Below are 23,196 nucleotides of genomic sequence, written 5' to 3'. Positions count from 1 at the left end.
CCTCCCTCCCTCCCCTTCCCTTCCCTTCCTTCCTTCCTACCTACCTTTTTTGCAAAAGACGTGACAGAACTCTCAAGAGGGAAATGACAATTTCAATCTATATACTGAAAACTCATCAACTTTTAAACATTTTTTTAAAAAAAATTGTTGAAAAGGTTCGAGAACTCCAGTCTGGCATGTTCCCCCAGGAAAAAAAAGCCCTGGTTACATGTGTACGTGATTTCCATAGTTGTTAGATGGGGAAAAGGTCAAGTATGGTCCCCATTGATGACTACAAGAGATGTTGGAGATTATATAAAATCTGCATATTGAAAATCCTTTTGTAACAAGGGAGGTCATTGAGTGATAGATGGACAAATGAATTCTACTTTGCAGATTGTAAGTCTACCCATAGTTCTTTACATTAGTCCACTTTTCTTCTTATCAGCTGTTCCCTGTTGTTCAACTCAGGATGCAGCATAATAATGTAACATTTGGGGATAAAGATGCAACCCAGAAGACCAGCACTGGCAGCTAAGATTGAGAAGATCTCCACAGCCACCATGGATTTTCCCTTGGTGCTCAGATAGGTGGGAACAAAAGACATCCAAACGCTGCAAAAGACCAGTAGACTGAAAGTGATAAATTTGGCTTCATTAAAACTGTCAGGTAACTTTCTGGCCAAGAAAGCCACCACAAAGCTAACAGTGGCCAGGAAGCCCATGTAGCCCAGGACACAGTAAAACATGGGGACAGACCCCACATTGCATTCCAGTACAACGGCTTCAGTCTCTGAGTGCACGTCAACATCTGGAAATGGGGGAGAAGTTGCCAGCCATGCTAAACAAAGGGCTGCTTGGAAAAGGGAGCAGGAAATCACAATGGAGTTGCCCACTCTTTTCCCCACCCACTTCCTCAGGCTGCTTCCTGGTTGGATGCTTAGGAAAGCCAGAACCACCGTGGCTGTTTTTGCCAGCATGCAAGAAATGGCAACTGAGAAGACCATGCCAAACATGGTTTGTTGGAGGAGACACGACATCAGTTGCGGTTGACCAATGAATAGCAGAGCACAAAGGAAGCAAAGGAGGAGGCAGATCAGGAGAGAATAGGTGAGGTTTCGGTTGTTGGCTTTGACAATGGGGGTGCTGTGGTGCTTTATAAAGATTCCTAGCACCAAAAGTGTGATGAAAGAAAAGTTAAGGGCAAAACTCACTAAAGTGATCCCCAGTGGCTCTTCGTAAGACAAAAAGGTGACACTTTTGGGGATGCATTGATTTTGTCCCTTGTTTGGATACTGTCTGCATTCGGTACACTCATCCAAGTCTGTAAAACAGAGAAAGAAGGGACAGCTTCAGTGCAACTCATATCCTGTGTATCTATTCCCATATCTCATACTTCAAGAGGATCCATTGGTGGAGATCACAGCATCTGTATTTCTCTCCACAACCAATTCTTATATGTATGACCTCTGAGGGCTAGGTTGAACAAGCAAGACATATGCAAGGAGAACATTTCTTTGTTTTACTCCCTTATTGAAATACTTCTCTACTTCTTTAGAGATAGTATTCATTTGTGGGCTTTTCTATCTTTTAAAAGTGCCAGTCTCTTAGACTGTCAAATGCCAGGTCTTATAGAGAGATGGTAAACTGTCAAAGAACAACTGGCCAAAGGTCATGCAGTAGAGCAGAGGTGTACTTGTCCACCAGTTCCCCCACAGCACCAAACCTACAATAAGTGGGTTGGGACCTAGCTCACTGAAAACTATTGATACTTCTGATTGCGTCAACGTTCCCTTAGGACCCAGTTTATGAGGGGAGAAAGTTCCACTCATGATGTTTCATTGACATCTGCTTGTGGCTTCTTCCATAGATGCAGTGTCATTTAGCACATAAAGCACTGGAGTAGGGTTTGCAAGACCCATTCTGCCATGGAAGCTCACTAGCTGACCTTAAGCTACATCACCCAGTCTAACCAAGACACAAGTTTGTTGTGAGCATAAAATAGAGGAGGGGAGAATGATGTTGTAAGGCTCCCCTATCGCCATACAGGAGATCAGTGGGGTACACACATTTCAGCCAGTAATACCAATATTGTTATGATGACTTATACCAAGTAACAGGAAACATGCGTACACATAGGCAACAAATGGACATTTTTGCTGGCTGGGTCAGTTCGTAATTGTAACGATTTCATGTTTAACTGTGTGTGTGTGACTTTAAAAGTTTGGATGCATGGCTGTATGATAGTCTAGAGTAGTAGAAACAAGCAAGTGGTGTGATTGGTGAGTGACAGAGAGGGGGAGGGGTTTTGGAAGTGATGCTGTGTGGATGATATTTATGTCTATCAGGAGTGACAGTTGGAGGTTTGGACAGCTGGAGTGTGACAGTTGAATAAGACAGTAGTCAAGTTCTGAGTTCTGTGAGAGAAACAGCAGTTAGTTAAGTTCTGTCTCTGAGAGAAGGAGACTCATCCCTGTGTGGGATAATTTGATTCTGTGTAGTAAAAGAGTTAAGGAGTTTGTTCGTTTTAAGGTCTGAAGGAGAGACCTTCTTGTGTGTGTTATGAAAAGTTGAAGTATAAAGAAACAGTAACCATATATGGCCAGAAGGAAAAAGTGTTACAACGTTGCATGCCCAGATCCCTGACAGTGGGAGAGAAAAGTGTGTTGAAATATCAATAAATCTACTTTTATTCAAGTCTGACAGTTCTAAAGAAATTTTTCCCAGGAAACACATAGACCCTCGTGAATGCCTAAACCCTCGACTTACCTACCCAGTGACAGAAATATTATATTGTAGAGGTTTGGAAAGCCTTATAAATTTCCTGGTGGCAGCCAGATTACCCAGTAGAGAAAAACATAAAGAACACTTTTAAAGGGAAACCAGACCTCCCCAGTAAAGGGGTCATCACAACACCTTTTTCTCTCTTCAGTCTCTTTGAAGTTACCACTGATATGTGGGGACATTGATGTAACCAACAGAACAGAGGAAGAATCAGGTGAAGGTTCAGTTAAAGCCATAAACACGACAAATCAAAGATTGTTTTCGTACTCAATCACCAGTGGTCTGTATTCATTGACATCTGCTTGTGGCTTCTTCCAGAGATGCAGTGTCATTTAGCACATAAAGCGCTGGAGTAGGGTTTGCGAGACCCATTCTCCCATGAAAGCTCACTAGCTGACCTTAAGCTACCTCACCCAGTCTAACCAAGACACAGGTTTGTTGTGAGCATAAAACAGAGGAGGGGAGAATGATGTTGTAAGGATCTCCTATCGCCATACAGGAGATCAGTGGGGTACACACATTTCAGCCAGTAATACCAATATTGTTATGATGACTTATACCAAGTAACAGGAAACATGCATATTTCCCCATCTTTTAAGATGCTTGCATGAGTGCTTTTGTCATTTTAGATGGTAAAAGACACCTTTTTCTCTCTTCAGTCTCTTTGAAGTTACCATTGATATGTGGGGACATTAATGTAACCAACAGAACAGAGGAATAATCAGGTAAAGGTTCAGTTAAAGCCATAAACACTACAAATCAAAGATTCTTTTCGTACTCAATCACCAGTGGTCTGTACTTCATCAGTTTATATTGGCAATTAGGATTTATCCCCCTTAGCTATGTCATAGGCTGATTTCCCACAAGCTCTTCCCTTTTGTCCCATGGTATGTGTCAATTTCACACAAGTTGCTGTGAGCTGCATTTTGCTCTGCAGCTTTGCATGATTTTCCCCACATTTATTCAATCCTGTTTTTTTTAAGGATTGAGTAGACGCGGGGAGAATTGCATGAAGCTCTGGGGCAAAATGCGGCTGCACAGCAGTTTGTGTGAAATTGACACATACCATCGGGGCAAAAGGGAAGAGCGAGCATGGAGCAGCACTTGTGGGAAATCAGCCACAATGTCTCAAAGCATAGGAAATAAAAGTATTGTTTTTAATTGATTTATATATTTCAATTATAACCTGGCTTTGCCTGCAATGGGTACCCAAAGCAACTAACATCATTCTCTTCACTTCAATTTTATTCCCATGAAAATCCTGGAAAGTAGTACTGTTTTGGAATGTGTGACTGGCCCCTGGTTCCCCAACAAGCTGCCATGGGAGAGTGGGAATTTGAACCTGGGTCTTCCAAATCGTATGCCATAACTCAAACCACCACACCAATGAGATCCCTCCTATGCTTGGAAGGGTGCCACTTTGCTCAGGAATGTGCTGCAGATCTCTTACCCTTCTGATTAGAAATCTTCCCTTCTGGACATGGTGTGCAGTCATAGCAGCAGAATGGTTCTCCCTCCTTCATTTTCTTCCTGGAACCTGGATGGCAACTTTCACTGCAGACAGAAAGGGGCTGTGTCTAATGTATAAATGAGGCAGAGAAACTGACTCTAAGTATTGGATTTAAAATAACACTATGTTTGTTCCTCCAAATCGTTATTGATCATCTTCCTAGGGCATTCACTTCTCATCTGTAGTTTGTGTGTGTGTTTGCTTCCCTCACCACCAGATTCCTTATATTAAATTACTTGTGCTGGGCTGTTACACATTATGGACATGAGGAAGGAATACATCCTGCATCTTCGATCTGGTCCCAGCTTGGGTGGGCAGGGTTGCCAGCTCTGGGTTTCAAAATTCCTGAAGAATTGAGGGTAGTGCCTTGGGAGGATGAAGTGAGGGAGAGAGCTTAGGGTGCATGATGCTATAGATCTGCCCTCCAAATCTTCCATTTTCTCCAGGGAAACCGATCCCAGTAATCTGGAGACTGGTTGTAATCTCAGGAGAACTCTAGACCAATGCTCCCTCTAAGCTGTGGAGTCTTGTGAGCAAAAATTCTACTGGCATTAAAGTTGTGAGCGAACGATTTGGCTGCTGCATAAATTAGTTTGCTCTGGAGCCATTTTTCCTGAGCTGAGGCAAAAATGTTTGAGTCGGAGGCTAAAAAACTGAGCTAGCTGGGCTGTTACACATTATGGAAATGAGGAAGGATTACATCCTGCATCTTCGATCTGGTCCCATCTTGGGAACACTGCTTTAGACCCCACCTTGAAATTGATAATTGATTAATGCTATTTAAGGAGCTGACATGGTTGACTGTCCTTTTTTAAAAAAGTGCACATGGGAAAGTGTTATGCCAGAGAGAGATCTCGATCACTCTACTGTTCCATTCACAACTTGTTCACCTAATATGACAAGTACCCTCATTAAAATACATAAAATAAACAAACAAATAAATCCTTCCGATTGGCTGAAACTAGCTCTTTTCTTTATCACACCCAATTCTTCCTACAGTCCCCTGCCACAGATCCCAGAACATCCCACATTTGCTTAACAAGGAAAGAAGATATTTGGAGAGAAGTGGAAAGGAAGAGATTTACAGAACCCTTTGTTTTCCTCTCTTAATTAGCCCACAGCTGTTATTCTTTCTGTTATGTGACATCAAATGAATGTTTGCACTCAACACTGTACTCTTTAAAAAAAGCAATGCAGTACCAAAGTACATGTTAGGATAGTGCAGTTGTATGCTGTTTAATGGGTCTCTGACCGTAATAAATAAAATTAAAATTAAATTAAATTAAAAATTAAACATGTTAGGATAGCATACTTTTTAGAGGAAGTTTTCCCAGATCATCTTGTTAAACCAGCTGTTCCATGTGATTCTCTCTTCATTAACAATAAACCCTTTCTTGCCCTCTCTTAATGAATCCACAGCCATTATTCCTTCTGTTACGTGGTATCAAATGAGTATTTGCACTCAACATTGTTCTTTTTTTTAAAAAAAAAAAGCAATTTTTTACCAAGTAACATGTTAGTACGAGCTGCGGTGGCTCAAGTGGTTAAGACGCTGAACTGCAGGCTGCGGCAGGTCGGTAGCTCAGCGGTTCAAGACCCGGGTGCCGCAAGACAGGGTGAGCTCCTGTCTCTAGTTCCAGCTCCTGCCAACCTAGCAGTTCGAAAGCAAGAAATTGCAAGTAGATAAATAGGTACCACTTCGGTGGGAAGGTAACAGCGTTCCGTGCGCCTTGGTGTTTAGTCATGCCGGCCACATGACCACGGAAACGTCTTCGGACAGCGCTGGCTCTTCGGCTTTGAAACGGAGATGAGCACCGCAACCCTAGAGTCGGATTCGACTGGCTTTCGAGCAAGGGAACCTTTACCTTTACCTAACATGTTAGTATAAAATACTTTTTAAGTGGAAGTTTTCTCAGATTGTGTACACCAATCTTACCTTGTTAAACCAGCTGTTCCATGTGATCCTCTCTTCATTAATGGTAAGCATTTGGTCTGCAGGAGCTTCTGGATGAACCTCTCCAATTTTCACTTTAAAAATGGATTGATTTGGGAAAGCAAGCAAGTTCATGATATCATACCCTGTTGCGACTTCTCCACTGGTATCGAATAAAATTTCCTCCCCAGCACTGTTATTAAATGAGACCTGTTTCAGAAAGTGGTGAAGCTAGAAAAGGGAAACACCAATGAAGATTGGCTGCTCATTGGAAAGCACTGTGCACATGTTAGTGATTGCTTCATAATAAAACTTTTTAAAAGATTATTAAATGCCTTGTACCTGTGCTGTACTTTTTTGATTTGCCATTTTATTTTCGGATAGATAATTTTATAGTCATTAGAAACATCCAGATTTTATTCTGTTCTTTTTTGTATGCCTTGCTTTCAAGAGGAAATACTTTCCCCAGCTGTAGCTTGGAGGAAATTTGCAGAAATTCTAAACTCAGCTTCGGGGGTTTTTTCTCAAGAGCAAGGATTTTTGATCTAGGGGGGAGCTCAACAATTAGCTGAGAGGCAGTATGGTATGTTACCCCCATAGTCAATACCATGAGAGAGTAATACAAAATAACAATTTTAGAGAAATGCCTTACATCTCATAATTTAAATAAAAGTTTACAATCATCAGTCTGCACAAGCTCAGGGGCTACAAAGCATCTTTTATGAGTGAAATGGTAAAAAACAGGATAACTGGATGGGTATGATTTCCTAGCACTAGAGCTATCTGCACCCATGGATATGCAGATAATACTAGCCTATGAAGAACAAAGGACAGGTAATTCACACCTTATCTACAGAGTTTGGGAGACTAAATGAGAAAGAGTGGATCTTCCTCTTGGGAAAGGAAAAGAAAAATGACCCCAAGGGGTAGACAGTGCAAAAATTATGAAACCCCTGGACAACGAGGAAGAAGCTCTCTTACGACACTAACTCTCTTAGCCAGCTTTCCTCTTTATTAGAAGCTATCTCAAACTAGAACACCATCTCGATGGCAGCAATGACCATGTGGTAGTGAACCAATGGGAGAAACCCCACAGTGGGAAACTAAGATACTAGATCATTTCTTAAACTTGGAACTGCAGGAGTTGTGATGGGCAGGGAGCTGTCCCCATTGGTGATGGAGGATACGATGGAAGATAGGAGATGTTCAGTTTTTGCAAGTGTCATTACTTCAGTCATGAAAAGCTTAAGCTAAAGTTACTGTATGTTGATGTTCACTAGTTATCTTAGAACCAATTAAATTTCAAATAGAATCTTCCTGCCAAGAATCAGAAGGCATTAGTCTTAATGAAGTGACCTTGACTATTGGCTAATCAAAATATTTGTAGATGATGCATGCTGTTCTGCTTGCACACATGGGGTGGAGTTTTGGGAAACCTCCTTTGTTCTCACACAGAGAAGATACTAGTCACAAAAGGAAACAAGACGGAACTAGAATTAGAAAACCAAGTTAGACTGTTATTGGGGTTTTTTTTTCAAATAACCCTCCCTTAATTCTTTTGGTGTACTTTTTATTAGAAGCTAAGGACACAGGTGTCTGTGGCTGCTTTATTTTCACTGCACTTTAATGTGCTTTTCAAAGTATCCTACAACAATAGGAGGATAGGAGTGGAGACTGGATGGCTATTTGTCAGGGATGTTTTAGGCTAACATGCATTGTGCAGGGGGTTGGGCTGGATGGTCTATAAGTTCTTTCCAGCTTATAATTCTATGATTATATGATTCTGTTACCCTGGGACAAAGAAGAAGAGGAGCCTTTTACAGCAGAAATTTAGGATGGCTGCAGAACTACCAACAGAAATAATAAATAAACAAGAACTAAATTCATGTTTAGTAACTTCAATATCTGACTATCATATGCAAAAGTGAACAACTCATACCAACTGCACAACGTATTGACATTATATGTTGTTATTTTATTGTCATCGTAAATGGTGGAGTAAAGTGTGAACAAGGATGAAGCACAGAGAATTGTGACATTCTAAGGTGAATGGGAGAGGAAGCAAAGTGATGAAGATGAATTCAGAAATCCTTTCTGGAGAGGTACTATGCAGTACAGAATGTATCTGCTTCTGTTGCCAGAGTAAACCATTTCTTTCTACTCACGATAGTTACCTGCCATGAGGGTTGACTGAAGAGGTTGTATTTCTTACTTTTCAACTTTCTTCTGTGTCCATGAGGAGATGAATACAGGTCATGTAAAGCATGGGCTACAGCATAGACAGCATTGTAGATACTGTAGCTAGTACCAGTCATACTCATTTCAAAAACATCACCCGGAAGGCTCTCCATTTTCTCCTCCCCAGTGCAATTTTTATCAAATCCCTTCTGCACCAGTGAATCAGAGAAGTGACAGAGGAATGCCTGTTCCCAGAATTCTCTGACAAAGCCATCTCCTTCAGTCCTAAGAGGCTTTCTGCTCTGAAGAAACTGATGGAAACCTGGTGGTTCATTTGTGTGAACTGTGAAGGATATTGCACCATGAAAGAGCACATTGTCCCAATTTCTTTGAAAATAATAAGATACAAAATCCATCTGCATGCTCATAATGTAAACTTTCCCTTTAGGCTTGACTGTTGTGAATCCTTGCTCTGAAAATTTTATGGCCCATCTCACATATGGGATGGAACCAGTGTCTCCAAAAAGAATAACGGTATCAGCTTTGCTTTCCATTACAATGTCATAAGATTTCCATCCCTCTTTCATCATGCCAAAATAATAACTTATCATGGAGACCTGGAGGATTTTTTGTACGAATGCCAAGCAGATGCCATTGTGAGAAAACAGAGGAAGCAGGGCTTGCAGAAATCTTTCTCCACGTTCATCATCCACAACAATGAGCCCAATCCACGTCCACCTGAAATGCAGAGTTAACTGCAGGATCCCCCTGTATTGTTGGGCTTCATTTGTGACCATCCGATACATGGAAAGTCCTGAGAATCTTTCATTCATTAATGACGTAGAACCATAGGCAAGCTAAAGGAAGTCAGTATTGGGAAGGAAATATAAAGAGTGAGAATTAAATGTTTACAAAGTGACTTACTCTTTCCTAGTTTAGTTTTAATGCAAGCTTGAATATTGATGTTGTACAATATATTAACAATGGAAAATAAAAAGAAATACATATGCTAATCTGTGTGAGCGAATCCATGATCTTAAAAAAAGTGCAAGCTTTCCAATCTGGTTGTTTGTAAAAAAAATTAATCTATGCTTCCCTTTTTTGATTATTTATGGATAAGAAATGAAAATGGCTTTATTTGCTGGGAAAGTGAAAGACATGAAGAAGAACTAGATAGATAAATCTGATGACTTGAGATCAATTACTCATGAAAGCATATGCTACAAAAAAAAGTTATTTGTCTTTTCCTGCAAACCAAAAATGGAGCATAATGGCATCTTAGAAAAAAATCACAGCTACACATCTAGATGAATACAAGTGATCTTTTTAGAACAGGAAGACCCTACTTCTGTTTTAAGCCACAGGTGTGTGTTTCACACCAATGATTCTTTCTTTAAAGATTTTTGGATATTTCACCCTATTCTTCTACTCAGTTCAGGACATTATTTTGCATGGAGAATCATTCAATAACATAACCATACAAAATGTGATGTGCCAGTTTGCTCCTTCAGATATAGAATATACCACCATACCTGGATTTATCATCATCCATTTGTAAATCAGTCACTGATATTGAATTTTACAAAATTCTATCACATAATAATAACTGTTGCATGTATAAACATGTAGAAATGAGTGCTCTTTACCAGCATGTTGCCACATGTACCAATTCCTGGTCAAGGTACACCTGATGAAAGTCAGCTAATCTTAGCAACATTGGAAACATATGGAAAACCATTACTTTCTCCCTGATCTTTTTCTGACATCTTATTGGTCAGTCAAAGCCAACATTCATACTCACATTACAACAACCCCTTCATTGAAGCCACATTGAAAAGATAGTTCAAAACTCACAATACTTTAGCTCCATCAGGCTCTTTATTGAAACCTTCATTGGTCAGTCCTAGCTAATATGGTTTTGGGATATCACCAATAAAGGTTCGCTTTACGACAAATCAAAATTGGAAAAAGAACACAAGGTATCCTTACCTTGGTTTGAGTATATGCAATTTAACAATCTCATCTCTGCATTAAATTCTAAAAAATCCCCTCTCTGTAAGTCTTGAACAGATTTTGAAAAATTGCTGGTTAGCACAATGAACGTGAATAGAGGGCTGATCTCAAAACATTATAAAATTCTAATTTTATCAGATTCTGCTATAATAAAATATCAATCCTCCTGGCATGCAGATTTAAATAAAGAGCTTACTACAGATCAATGGAACCAAATTTGGAACTCACCACCCACCACCTCGAGAGCTTTGAACATTCAATTGCAAAACTTTAAGCCTGTTTCTCTCTGGTACCTGACTCCTGCACAACTCACTCACTTAAACCCTACTATGCCTCCAGTCTGCTGGAAACAATATGGTGAGCGAGGGACTTATTTCCATGGCTGGTGGTCTTGTAACTTGATTGGTAAATTTTGGATCCAAATTCAAGACGAAATTCATAAGATCACCAGTTATTGGATTTTCTGGACCCCTGAACTGTTCCTACTCAATTTGTGGGATCATTGCAATGTTCCCAAGGTAAAACGAGAACTTATTATGTTAATGTTATTTGCTGCAAAATGTCTTATTGCTTCACACTGGAAATCTACATCAATTCCATTGCTGCAAGAATGGTTCATAAAACTGTGGGACCTATTTTTTCTGGGCAAGATTACAAATAATTTAGATAAGTCTAGAGGTTCCTCAAATCAGCCCAGTCTTCTAAAGAAATGGTACCCCTTGTTACACAAATGTTGGTCAGGCATCTCAAATCATTGTTATGTACTGGACAAGAATCAAATGTCTTTTCTCAGCTCACATTGAATGAATTGTAATAATTCCTTTTCATGTTATATAGGTTTTATTGCTAATCTATATTTATCTTTTGCTGCACTTGACTGATTGCACTCCATTCTATTGTCAGTTTGTAATAGTTAAATTATTCAATTAAAAATAGTTAAAAGAAGATAGGCTTAGCAACATCCATACTGGACTATTGCATAATGCTATACTAGGGGCTGCATTTGTTCAGAATGTTAACAGGGTCTCACTACAGTGAACAAGAGCTAGACTGAGCCCAGTAGCACCGAGATTGAGAAAATGTTCAGGGTATACTCTTTCAAGTGTAAAAGTGCCCTTCATCAGACAAAAGAACAGATTCAGCTGCCTTGTATCAACTATAAGATCTCTCAGTTTATTTACAGTCTGGTTTTAATCCTATAACCCCCAAAACTATTTGGATGCCTGTTCCTCATGAATGTATTCCTCCAGTGCACTCTCTAATGTCCATCTGGTTGGCTATCACTGTCTGTTATAGATTCTTGAACTCCCTTCCCCATGCTTTCATTGTCATTAATATCCACTTACTATATTTCCTCATTGTTATGAAATGCCTTGTCCAAACGTTTTATGGAAAGTGATCATACAAGTACTCAAAAATAACTAAAAATATAAAGTATGTACAGACACATGAAATAATGTTTTTAATTTTGGCATTGCTATATTATCATTGGTGGCAATCTTGTGGCAGTCAAAGTATCCAACACCAAGTAAGCTGAACAGATGCTACCAAGGTCTGGATTAGTGCAGTAACAGACAATATCAATAGACCCCTATTAAGTTTCCTACACAATATTCTGGGAATACCTCAGTGTGTGTCTGGAATAGCATTGAGAGCCGCAGTTGGAGAGATGTCTTATGAAGCAAAGGCCTAGGGAAGAGCATTCAATTTGAAAATTGGGAATCTAAAATCAAACCCAGATCTAAACCTGAATGCCCTACCTTAAGGTTTGATGTCAGGAAGATTTAATGGGATTTCATACTCATATTGACTCTGTAATTGTCGCAGCAGTAAAATTGACTCTGTGGATCATATTTTGCTAAATTGTCCCATATCTTCAGCTCTAAGATATGAACTAATCTCCCCTTTATTTAATCAGAACTTTCTCTCTCCAGAAGCAAAATCAACCTGGTTACTTCGGGATGAAGACAAACAAATGTCCCTACGTGTGACAACATTTTTAGCAGTTATTGTGAAATTACATGAAAACTTTTGCATGAGCAGTATTTAAATTCTTCCATGTTTTTCTGTGGAATGAGGTTTATTGTGGGATGAAGGTTTGCTGTTTATGACTCCGGTTGCAAAAGCAAGAAAGACAATTAATGAATATTCTCATGGGGATAAATATTTTTTAAAATGGTACATCATGAAGGTATGGGTAATTTGATTGGCTCTTCCAAGAAGAGATGATATACACTGTTTTATAACATTCACAACACTTTTGTTAGAGACCTTTCATATTCTGAATACCAAGCCTACCTGTGGAATTTTGTAGATGGATAACACAGTTGCTATGTAAAGAGATGTTTTAGCTTCAGCTCCTCCAACGACTGCCATCAGATTGTTCTGGGAGTTGCACTTGTAGTTGGGAATAAATCTGTCCTTTGTAGAGAGAAGTTGTATTGTGGCACGATAGGTCTCTCGTTCATTCATGTAATTGTTATGGATGTGAAAGCCCAAAGTGACATTGGGTAAGAGCTGGAGGTTTTCATTGATTTCCTTCACAGCAAATGCCATAGCCAAGACATGTTGGTAATGACTAGTTCGTACACTGTGACAAGAAACATACAGTAATTCAGCAACATTCTTGTAATATCATTGTGCCTCAAACTTAGTTACTTATATGTGACTTGAAATATTTGTTATGGTGTCAGTACTTGGATTTCTTTTGAGTTACAGTCAGATTCCAGCTCATTTCCATTTCCATTGCTCTCTAATTCCATATATTTCTGTGTATTTTAGGTGAATGTCTGATCTTTTAATATCTCACTAGAGAGTCAGTGCTGTGATGTAATTAGGCTCTAATGTCCACAGAAACTGGGAGGGAAATGTTTAAAATATGTGGTGTCACAACCAGTGTTCCCTCTAAGCTGAGTTAGTGTGAGCTAGCTCACAGTTTTTTAGCCTCTGGCTCACACATTTTTATCTCAGCTCAGGAAAGACGGCTCCAGAGCAAACTAATTTATGCAGAAGCCAACTCGCTCGCTCACAGCTTTAAGGCCAGCCGCTCACAAAGCAGAATTTTTGCTCACAAGACTCCACAGCTTAGAGGGAACATTGGTCACAACCACCACCCTTGAAGTGCTAACTGGAAATACCAATGATTTCTATTCAATCCCATGAGCAATCTTGGAGTGTATGAATGGGTACAAATTAGATTCAGCGTCTTTACCCAGCTGTCTATGATTCCATGAGCATCTCTTCTGCTAAGCAACCTTTTCCCATAGCTAAAGACTATTGAGTTAGTAGTTTCAATTAGGGATCAGAGTAGATCATAGAATACCTCCCTCTTACAGAGAATCATGGAATGGAAATAGGTTTGGGCTTTTTGCAAATTAAGAGAAAAGTTAACAATCTTTACATTCCTAGAATTTAATGCAATTTGAAAAGTTTGTCAGTTATTAACATGATATGCTCAGATAATAGGTAAGGGAGGGTGAAAGATCCTTACAATGGCATATCATATACCATATCATTGGATAGTTTTTTGAAATCAATTTCATCTGATGTAGCAGAGATAATAGAACTAATTCCCCCAATGATAAGATCTCCTTCTTGAAAATGTTTATGAAGACTTGAGAGGGGTTCGCTGATGGTACATTTTGCATCGTGATCCTTGAACATGGTTGGGTACAACAGCACTACAACAAAAATCACAATTGATACCATTTTGTAATCAGCTCATCACAACAATGATTTGTGTCTCTTAATGTGACTATTGGAGTACTTCCAGTTTGAAACCATCTGACTCGCACAATCTCCTGAATACAATTGCACACATTACAGATCTGATAACCCAACCTGTCCCTAACCAACTGTGAATGCCAACAGCTGCCTTTCTAGTATAATCCAGAGATGCTATTTTTGTCTAATGACCATTTAAATGCCTTTGGGACTCTGACAAGCAGTAGTCACAAGATATTTGATAATTATAGAGGAGATAACTACTCTTTAAACAAGTTGTCTATAGAACAGTTGGGGGGGGGAGTCTTTGCCAGATTTCCGTAGAACTTCAGTGGGACAGCTAGGCACAGGTGGTCTTGCTCCCTGGGCAAGGGGGAAAAAACCCACTGTAGGTTCAATCATGCTTGTCTGGGCATTCTTGGGATAGAAGTAGTTATTGCTTCTTGGCCTTTTGGCTGGGAAATAATTCTCTGTCTTAACCCCACTCATTGCCTCACGCTCCACTTCCTATACATATTCAGTCTCTAATATTTTGTTGGCAAAACAGCATGCAACAAATCCCTGCAAAGAAGGATTCTATTGTTCTGTTCCTGCCACGGTAGTTAAAAATACACAGCACCAATTGCATGATAACTATGGATGCATGCAGCATTTGTCTGGGATTTTATATTGATTATCTTGTTAGGAAAAGTTGAAGGCAGGAATAAAAGAGGAAGAGCCAACATGACAGGGATTGACTCAATGGGAGTGGTGGCGCAGGCGGTAAAACGCCGGCCTTAACAACACTCGAGCAGCCACTATGGCTGTTCCAGAACCACCGCGGTCGGGGTAAGCACCCGACCCTAGTCTCAGCTCCCGCCCACCCAGTGGCTTGAAAGCAAGTAATTAAATGCGAGTAGATAAATGGGTACCTACCCTTAGAAGGGTAGGGGGCACCCTCCTCTGGTGAGGTGTGTGGAGGAGGCGGAGGCGACGGTGGCAATGGTGGCAATGACGGCAGCAGCAAGACCAGCTGCAGTTGAGTGCTGGTGGTGGAGGCGGCATGGCACGGCGATGCAGCAGCGGCAGCAGCAGTAACAGGGCCAGAGGAGCGATCCCTGGTGGCCTGCAGCAAGAACACCAGGGCGGCTGTCGTTGTCGGAGGTGGAAAGCAAGCAGTGACGCCAACTGCAGGCGTGGCCAAGCCTGAAGGACGCAGCCAAGGCCCATCAAAAATGTGGCCCAAGTTAGGAAGCATTGTGACTAGCACCTCTTATGTAAACCGCCCAGAGACCCCCAAGGGGGTTAGGGCGGTATAAGAAATCGAAAGATAAAATAAAAAATAAAAAATAAATGAAGGCAGCTGAAGCTTCAGTTTGTGACACCTGAGTGAGGTTGTTATGAATCAGACTTTTGGGAGGTGAATAATTCATATGGTCCGTATGAATTGGAAGCAAATGTATGGCATATAACAAACACATTTTATTAATTAATACTTGTGACCTTGACAGTGGCCTCGGAAGTTATCTGTTCCAACATGACCACTCAGCAATTTCATGGAGTGCCCACGAGTTCTTGTATTGTGAGAGATCTGAGATTAGGTGGGCACAGCACCAACACCATTGGACAGATCTCCCACCATTGCAGACCAAGAATAGCAATTGTTCCTGGCTGCTGGGGTGCCATATTCCATCAGCAGCTTTGATTCATAACACCCTCACTCAAGTGTTGCATACTGAAGGTATGGTTGCCTTCACTGAGTCAATCCCTCTCATGGTGGCTCTTCCTCTTTTATTCCTGCCTTCACGTTTTCCTAATAAGGTGATCAATATAAAACCCTGGATGTTCTGCTCACATCCATTGTTATCATGGTATTTTTTAACCAGGGCTATTTTTGGGCAGGAACGTACAGGAACGGAGTTCTGGCTGGCTCCCAAGTTGGCCACGACCAGCAGTAACTCATTAGCATAATAGGCCACACCCAACAGCAGAAACTCATTAGGATTGGCTACATTAGGGGTGTGTGGCCTAACATGCAAAGGAGTTCCTGCTACAAAAAAGCCCTGGGTTTTGACAACAAACAAGGTAACCAGAATAACAAGCAAAAGGTGGGTGTGGCTGGATAACCACACTTCTGATAACATGGGGGTGCGGCCTAATGTGCTAATGAGCTTGCTGTCAGGGGTGTGGCCTAATATGCTAATGAGTTTATGCTGTTGGGTGTGGCTTATTATGCTAATGAGTTCCTGCTGGGCTTTTTCTACAAAAAGAGCCCTGTTTTTAACCACTGTGGCAGGAACAGGATAATAGAATCTTTATTTCTGGGGATTTGTTTCGTACTGTTTTGCCAACAAAAAAAAAAAATAGGGACTGAATTTGTATAGGAAGTGGAGCATGAGGCACTGAGGAAAGTTAAGATAGAGAATGCTTTTCCAGCCAAAAGGCTGAGAAGGGATAACTACTTCTATTCCAAGTATGTCCAGACAGCACAATTGCCCCCTCCCCATGTTTTTTTCTTGCTCAAGCAGCAAGACCACCTGTGTCCCTCTGTCCCACTACAGAGAGAAAAATAAGTTTTGCTGAAATTTGACAAAGATGTTCTTTTTCCCAACTGCTCTATAGACAAGTTGTTTAAAGTGTGGTTATCTCCTCTATAATTATCAACTTTCTTGTGACTACTCGTAAGAATCCCAAAGGCATTTCAGTGGTCATTAGACAAAAATAGCATCTCTGGATTATACTAGAAAGGCAGCTGTTAGCATTCACAGTTGGTGGTAAGGCTAAGGACTGGCTGGGTTATAATATCTATGATATGTGAAATTGTATTCAGGAGATTGTGGAAGTCAGACAGTTTCAAACTGGAATTCCTCCAATCGTCATGTGAAGAGACACAAATCATTGCTGCGATGAACTGACTGCAAAATGGTATCACTTCTGGTGTTTGTTGTAGTTCTGTTATACCCAAACATGTGCAAGGTTCATGATGCTAAATGCACCATCAGTGAGTCCTTCGCAAGTCTTCACAAACATTTTCAAGAAGGAGATCTCATCATTGGGGGAATTAGTTCTCTTATCTATGCTATGTCAGATGAGATGGATTTCAAAAAAGCATTCAAAGATATGGTATATGATATGCCATTGTAAGGATGTTCTCCCACTCCCATACCTATTATTTGTGCATATCATGTTTATAACTGACAGGCTCTTTAGATTGCATTGAATTATAGGAATGTAAAGTTGTTGTTTTTTTTAAAAAAACCCTTTTCTCTTAATTTGTCCCCCCATTTCCATTCCATGGTTCTCTGTAAAAGGAAGAGATTGTATTATATACTCTGACCCCTATGGAAAGCACTAACTGAATAGTCTTCAGCTATGGAACAAGTTGTTTTGTAATCACAGACTTATCGCTTAGCAGAAGAGATGCTCATGTAATCTTAGTAGGTTGGGTACAGTGATTAAATTTAAGTTGTACCCATCTACACACTCCTAGACCGCTGAAGGGATTGAATAGAATTCCTTGGTATTTCCAGTTAGCACTTCAAGGGTGGTGGTTGTGAAACCACACATTTTAAACATTATTTTTCCATTTCTGTTGATATTAGAGCCTAATTGCATCACAGTACTAGCTCTCTAGTGGAATATTACAAGATTAGAGTATCACCTAAAATACACAGAAACAGTATCTGGAGTAAGAAAGTGATGGAAATTAAAGTGGTCTGGAATCTGACTATAGCTCAAAGAAATCCATTGGTACCATGTTTCTCATCAGATATGAGTAATTAAGCCTATAGCTCAAAGAAATCCATTGGTACCATAGTTGATGTTTCTCATCAGATATGAGTAGTTAAGCTTGAGTCACAATGATATTATAAGAATGTTGCTTAGTTGCTCTGTATTTCCTGTTGCAGTGTACGGACTAGTCATTACCAACATGTCTTGGCTATGGCATTTGCTGTGAAGGAAATCAATGAAAACCTCCAGCTCTTACCCAATGTCACCTTGGGCTTCCACATCCATGACACTTACATGAATGAACGAGAGACCTATCGTGCCACGATACAACTTCTCTCTACAAAGAACAAATTTATTCCCAACTACAAGTGTGACTTCCAGAACAATCTGATAGCTGTTGTTGGAGGAGCTGAAGCTAAAACTTCTCTCTGCATAGCAACTGTGTTATCCATCTACAAAATTCCACAGGTAGGCTGGGTATTCACTATATGATAGGACTTCTAATGAAAGGGTTGTCAGTGTTATAAAACAACATATCTCATCCCTCCTTGGAAGAGCAATCAAAGAAAAATGTACCCATACCTTCATGATGTACCACTTTTAAAAATATTTATCCACATGAGAAAATTCAAAACATTCTTCATTTTCACTGTCCATACTTTATATTTTTTATGAACTGGTCTGCAAGCATTAATAGATCATGAAGCTTTATATTTTAGTTATTTTTGAGTTGTTGTATGCTACCTTTCCATAAACGTTTGGCCAAGGTGTTTCATGACAAAGTAGAAATATAGTAACAGGACATTAAGTACAATGAAAGCATGGGGAAGGGAGTTCCAGAATCCATGGCAGACAGTGATAGCCAGCCAGATGGACATGAGAGAGTGCCCTGGAGGAATCCGTCTTTGAGGAACAGGTTAATATGCATCCAAATAGTTTGCGGCTTAAAAAAATTAAAACAAGACTGCAAATAAACTGGGATATTTTATAGTTGATACAAGGCAGCTGAATCTTTTCTTTAAGCTGATGGGGGCTTTTACACTTGAAAAATCTTTTGAATCTTTTTTTAAAAAACATTTTTATTGTTTTTCTAGAACTACAACTCTACAGGGGTCCCTGCCACACGGCAGGGAATAAGACGCTTGTACTGCGGCTAATGTGAGCCGCAGCAAAGTTGGAATGGCGCAGCGGGATCTCACAGATCCCCCGAGCCGCGTCGCAACGCTCCCTGGCACGATCAGATGCCGGGGAGAAAGTGACGGTGGGAAGGGGAGCCTGGCGAACTGCGCATGCTCACACATGCGCAGTTCGGCCAGGAGCCGGGGATGCGGGAGGTGGTTCTTTTTTGGCGCGGAGCAACGCTGGAAGGGACGGATCCGGGACGGATCCGGCACGCTCCCCAGATGTTGAGGTGGGATCGCGCCGGTTTGCTCCGCCCCCGTTCCGTCCCGCTCCCGGCCCAAATGGGCTCGTATGAACAGGGCCAGGGTCAAGGAAAGGGAGCAACCTAAAATATAGAGTACCAAGGATCTTTGTTACAGTAATTTAAGATAGTTAAAACATCTCTAATTCTCCAAATGGTAAAATGTGAGAGTTACTAATAATAGAAGAAAATCAAGTTAAACAACAAATTATGGTATGAGTTCCACTTTAACTGTTTAACTTATGTTGTTTTTAATGTATTTGGTTTTATAGCACTTGTGCCTTGTAAGCCGCCCTGAGCCCGCATGCGGGGAGGGCGGGGTAGAAATGGAATTAAATAAATAAATAAATAAATAAACATTATACAGAAAAGGTAGACATTAGACCAACAAGGTCAATCTATTTTGCTTATTTCTTTCCTCTCATTTTCTTATCAAAGTCTAAGTTAATTCTAATTCAAAGTCATAGGATTTTGCCATGTTATTCTGGTAGGTTTCAGGACTTTCCCCTTCTTCTTCTTCTACTGCTTCTTTGTCGTTTTCCACTTTTCCAGGACCATCTCTCGCTTTGTGCTTGTTGCATCAGGAACCTATTCACTTGGTGAACAGAGTCTGTTCTTGTTAGGGTTTCTTTACGTTCCTTTTGCACCGCAACAACTCCACGTTAAAGTTGGTTGTCTGGTCCAATAGATGACACAAATCTGCAACAATCCTTTAGGAAGAGTCTGTGGTTATTTCCAGTTTAAGGTCTGGGAAGAATACGCTGGCAGTTCCAATTATAAGTTTCCCACTTTCTCGGGGCCATCTCTCGCTTTGTGCTTGTTGCATTGGGAACCTTTTTGCTTGGAGGACAAAGCCAGTTCCACTAGGGTTTCTTTAAGTTCCTTTTGCACCACAACAACTCCATGTTAAAGTTGGTCTTCTGGTCCTGCAGATGGCGCAAATCTACAACAATCCTTAGGGAAAGTCTATGGTTGTTTCCGGTTTAGCTGCCGGAAAAGATATACTGACAATTCCAATTGTAGGTTTCATTTTCACCGCCATTCTTTCTGTTCACTGCGTTATTGTTGACAGTAAGAGAAAAGTACAAATAGTCTCTGAAAGTCCAATAGTCTACCGCTTTCTTTCTAGTAAACACCATATTCAATCAAATTTCGCTTCTTTCAAGCTGTCCTTTTTGTCCCTCGCTTAACTCTGTCTTTTCGGACTCTGGCTTTCCCCTCCCCCTTCCACTTAGAAAAATCTTTTGAATCTTGAAGATCCTTCTGGACTCCATCTAGATCTGGTTCATTGTAGTAATGCCCCTACAGTGACTGTAATAATAATAATAGTTGAGTTAAAAATACTAAAGTAAAATTAATCCCTTGTTAACATTCTAAACAAATGCAGCTTCATGTATACCATGTTACAATAGTCCAGTATGGATATTCCCAAGCCTATCTGACTATCATCAGGTATACCTTCTCCAGGCATGGGCACCTTTGGCAACATGCTGGTAAAGAACCTAGAAGTTCAAAAGCATGAAATTGCAAGTAGATAAATAGGTACCACTTTGGTGGGAAGGTAACAGCGTTCTGTGCACCTTGGCATTTAGTCATGCTAACCACATGGCCATGGAAACATCTTCAGACAATGCTGGCTCTGGCTTGGAGACTGAGATGAGCACCACCCCCTAGAGTCGTATTCAACTGACGTTTGAGCAAGGTAAACCTTTCACCTTTACCTTTACACATGCAACAGCTATTACTATGCAATAGAGTTATTTTTGATTCATTGTCAGTCTGATTTACAGATGGGTGAATGATGAATCCAAGTATGGTGGTATATTCTATGCCTGAAAGAGCTAACTGGCATATCACATTTTGTATGATTATGTGATTGAATGCCCCTCCATACAAAATCATGTCCTGAGCATAGAAATAACTAATAGGGTGAAACATCCAAAAATCTTTAAAGAATGTATAATTGGTGTGAAACACACACCTGTGGCTTAAAGCAGAAACAGGGTCTTCCCGCTTGAAAAAGATCACTTGTATTCATCTAGATGTGTAGCTGTGATTGTTTTTAAGGTGCCACTGGACTCCTATTTCAATCTGCAGCTACATTCAAATAACCTTCATTGCAGCATATCCTCGATCTCATGTCATCAGATGTATCCATTCAGTTCTTCGTCATGCTTTTCAAATTCCCTCCAAATGAAACCATTTTCATTTATTCTCCATAAATGACCAAAAAAAAAGAGAAGCATAGATTTATTTACTTTGACCAGCAACCTAACTGAAAAGTGTGGACTTATTTGAAGATCATGGATTCACTCCACAAATCGGTTTAAAAAAAAACAAAAAAAACACAACTTTTTATTTCCCTTTTTGAATATATTCTACAACATCAACCTTCAACAAAATATTTTAAAATTAAATAACAAACACTGGAATAATTTCTAGAAAACCTTAACAGTTAACTTTAACTGCTGAACAAGGGGAAGGTCAGAATAGTGTATCCAACCGTGGATAAGTGGCACAAAATCAGTTGCATTTATAGGATTGTAAAGGTTCCATTAAAACAAAGCAGGAAAGACTAAGTGGTTATGTAAACTTTTAATTCTCACTCTTTACATCACCTTCCCAATGTTGACTCCCTTTAGCTCGCCTATGGTTCTACATCATTAACCAATGAAGCATTCTCAGGACTTTCCATTTATCGGATGGTCCCAAATGAAGCCCAGCAGTACAAGGGGATCCTGCAGTTAATTCTGCATTTCAGGTGGACATGGACTGGGCTCATTGTTGTGGATGATGAACGTGGAGAAAGATTTCAGCAAGCCCTGCTTCCTCTGTTTTTTCAAAATGGCATCTGTTTGGCCTTCATAGCAAAATTCCTACAGGTCACAACCATCAATTATTATTTTACCATGATGCAGAATGGATTGGAAAAATTTGATGTTGTAATGGAGAGTAAAGCCAATGCTGTTATCCTTTATGGAGACAGTGAATCTATTTCATATATGAGGTGGTCTATACAATTCTCAGGGACAGTTTTCTCAGCAAAAAAGCTTAAAGGGAAAGTATATGTTACGACCATTCAGATGGATTTTGTGTCCTATTATTATCAAAGAAATTGGGACAAACAGATCCTTCATGGTGCTATATCCTTCAGCGTTCACACGAATCAACCACCAGGATTTCAGCAATTTCTTCAGAGCAGAAAACCTCATTGGACTGAAGGTGATGGCTTCATCAGGAATTTCTGGGAACAGGCATTCCTCTGTCATTTCTCAGATTCACTCCTGGGGAAGGAGTTTGATAAGAATTGTTCTGGGGAGGAGAAGCTGGAGAGCCTTCCCGCAGATATCTTTGATATGAGTATGACTGGTCCCAGCTACAGTATCTACAATGCTGTCTATGCTTTTGCACATTCTTTACATGCCCTGCATTCATCCTGTTATGGACACAGGAGGATGGTGGTGACAAAAAAATGTGACTTCTTCAGTAAACCATCATGGCAGGTGAATATCTTAGGTAGAAATGAAAATCATGTGTCTGGGGACTCGAAGAGTATGCAGTCTGTACAGCATATTATCTCCAGAAATCATTCATAAGTTCACACACTTCACTCCTATGCTGCCCCATCCAACTAAAAGTGATATTATTCTTCATGTTTCATCCATGTTCATCATTTGCTCCACAGTTCGCTATTACAATGAAAGCCAGAATAAAGTGTGAATAAAACATGCAGTTCACATAAGTTGATCATTTTGAATATGATGCTCAAATGATGTAGACATTCATGTGTGTTTACATGGAGCTTATTTGATATTTTTGTTGAATTTGAGGTACAGAACAATTTAATGAGAGATGACTGATGAACGCAGAATGAAAGAGAAAATAGGACCGATGTATGCAGAAATCATGGGGGACAGCGGGTGTGGCAAGAAGGGGAAATCAG

General features: G+C 40.2%; 2 protein-coding genes across 2 annotated transcripts in view; one reads left to right on the top strand and one right to left on the bottom strand.

The window, feature by feature from the left end:
* Nucleotides 1–403: 403 nt before the first annotated feature.
* LOC107122972 (vomeronasal type-2 receptor 26-like) lies at nt 404–14,059 on the bottom strand. Its single transcript, XM_015426124.1, has 6 exons — nt 13,887–14,059; nt 12,695–12,986; nt 8,380–9,240; nt 6,209–6,436; nt 4,213–4,339; nt 404–1,302 (listed from the first exon to the last, which is right to left on the bottom strand). The coding sequence occupies exons 1-6, from the start codon at nt 14,057–14,059 to the stop codon at nt 404–406; spliced, it is 2,580 nt and encodes an 859-aa protein (XP_015281610.1).
* A 3,006-nt stretch (nt 14,060–17,065) lies between these two features.
* The window catches only part of LOC107122971 (vomeronasal type-2 receptor 26-like), a 12,640-nt gene continuing 6,509 nt past the window's right edge, over nt 17,066–23,196 (top strand). The window contains exons 1-3 of the mRNA XM_015426123.1: nt 17,066–17,238; nt 18,007–18,298; nt 21,896–22,756. Of these exons, the coding sequence (XP_015281609.1) occupies nt 17,066–17,238; nt 18,007–18,298; nt 21,896–22,756 (1,326 nt within the window). The remainder of the gene's footprint in view (nt 17,239–18,006; nt 18,299–21,895; nt 22,757–23,196) is intronic.

This window comes from Gekko japonicus, unplaced genomic scaffold, assembly GCF_001447785.1.
Source record: "Gekko japonicus isolate JY-2015 unplaced genomic scaffold, Gekko_japonicus_V1.1 scaffold171, whole genome shotgun sequence".
Classification (NCBI taxonomy): Eukaryota; Metazoa; Chordata; class Lepidosauria; order Squamata; family Gekkonidae; genus Gekko; species Gekko japonicus.
Note: the sequence above shows the minus strand (reverse complement) of the source record. Positions and strands in the feature narration are given on the sequence as shown.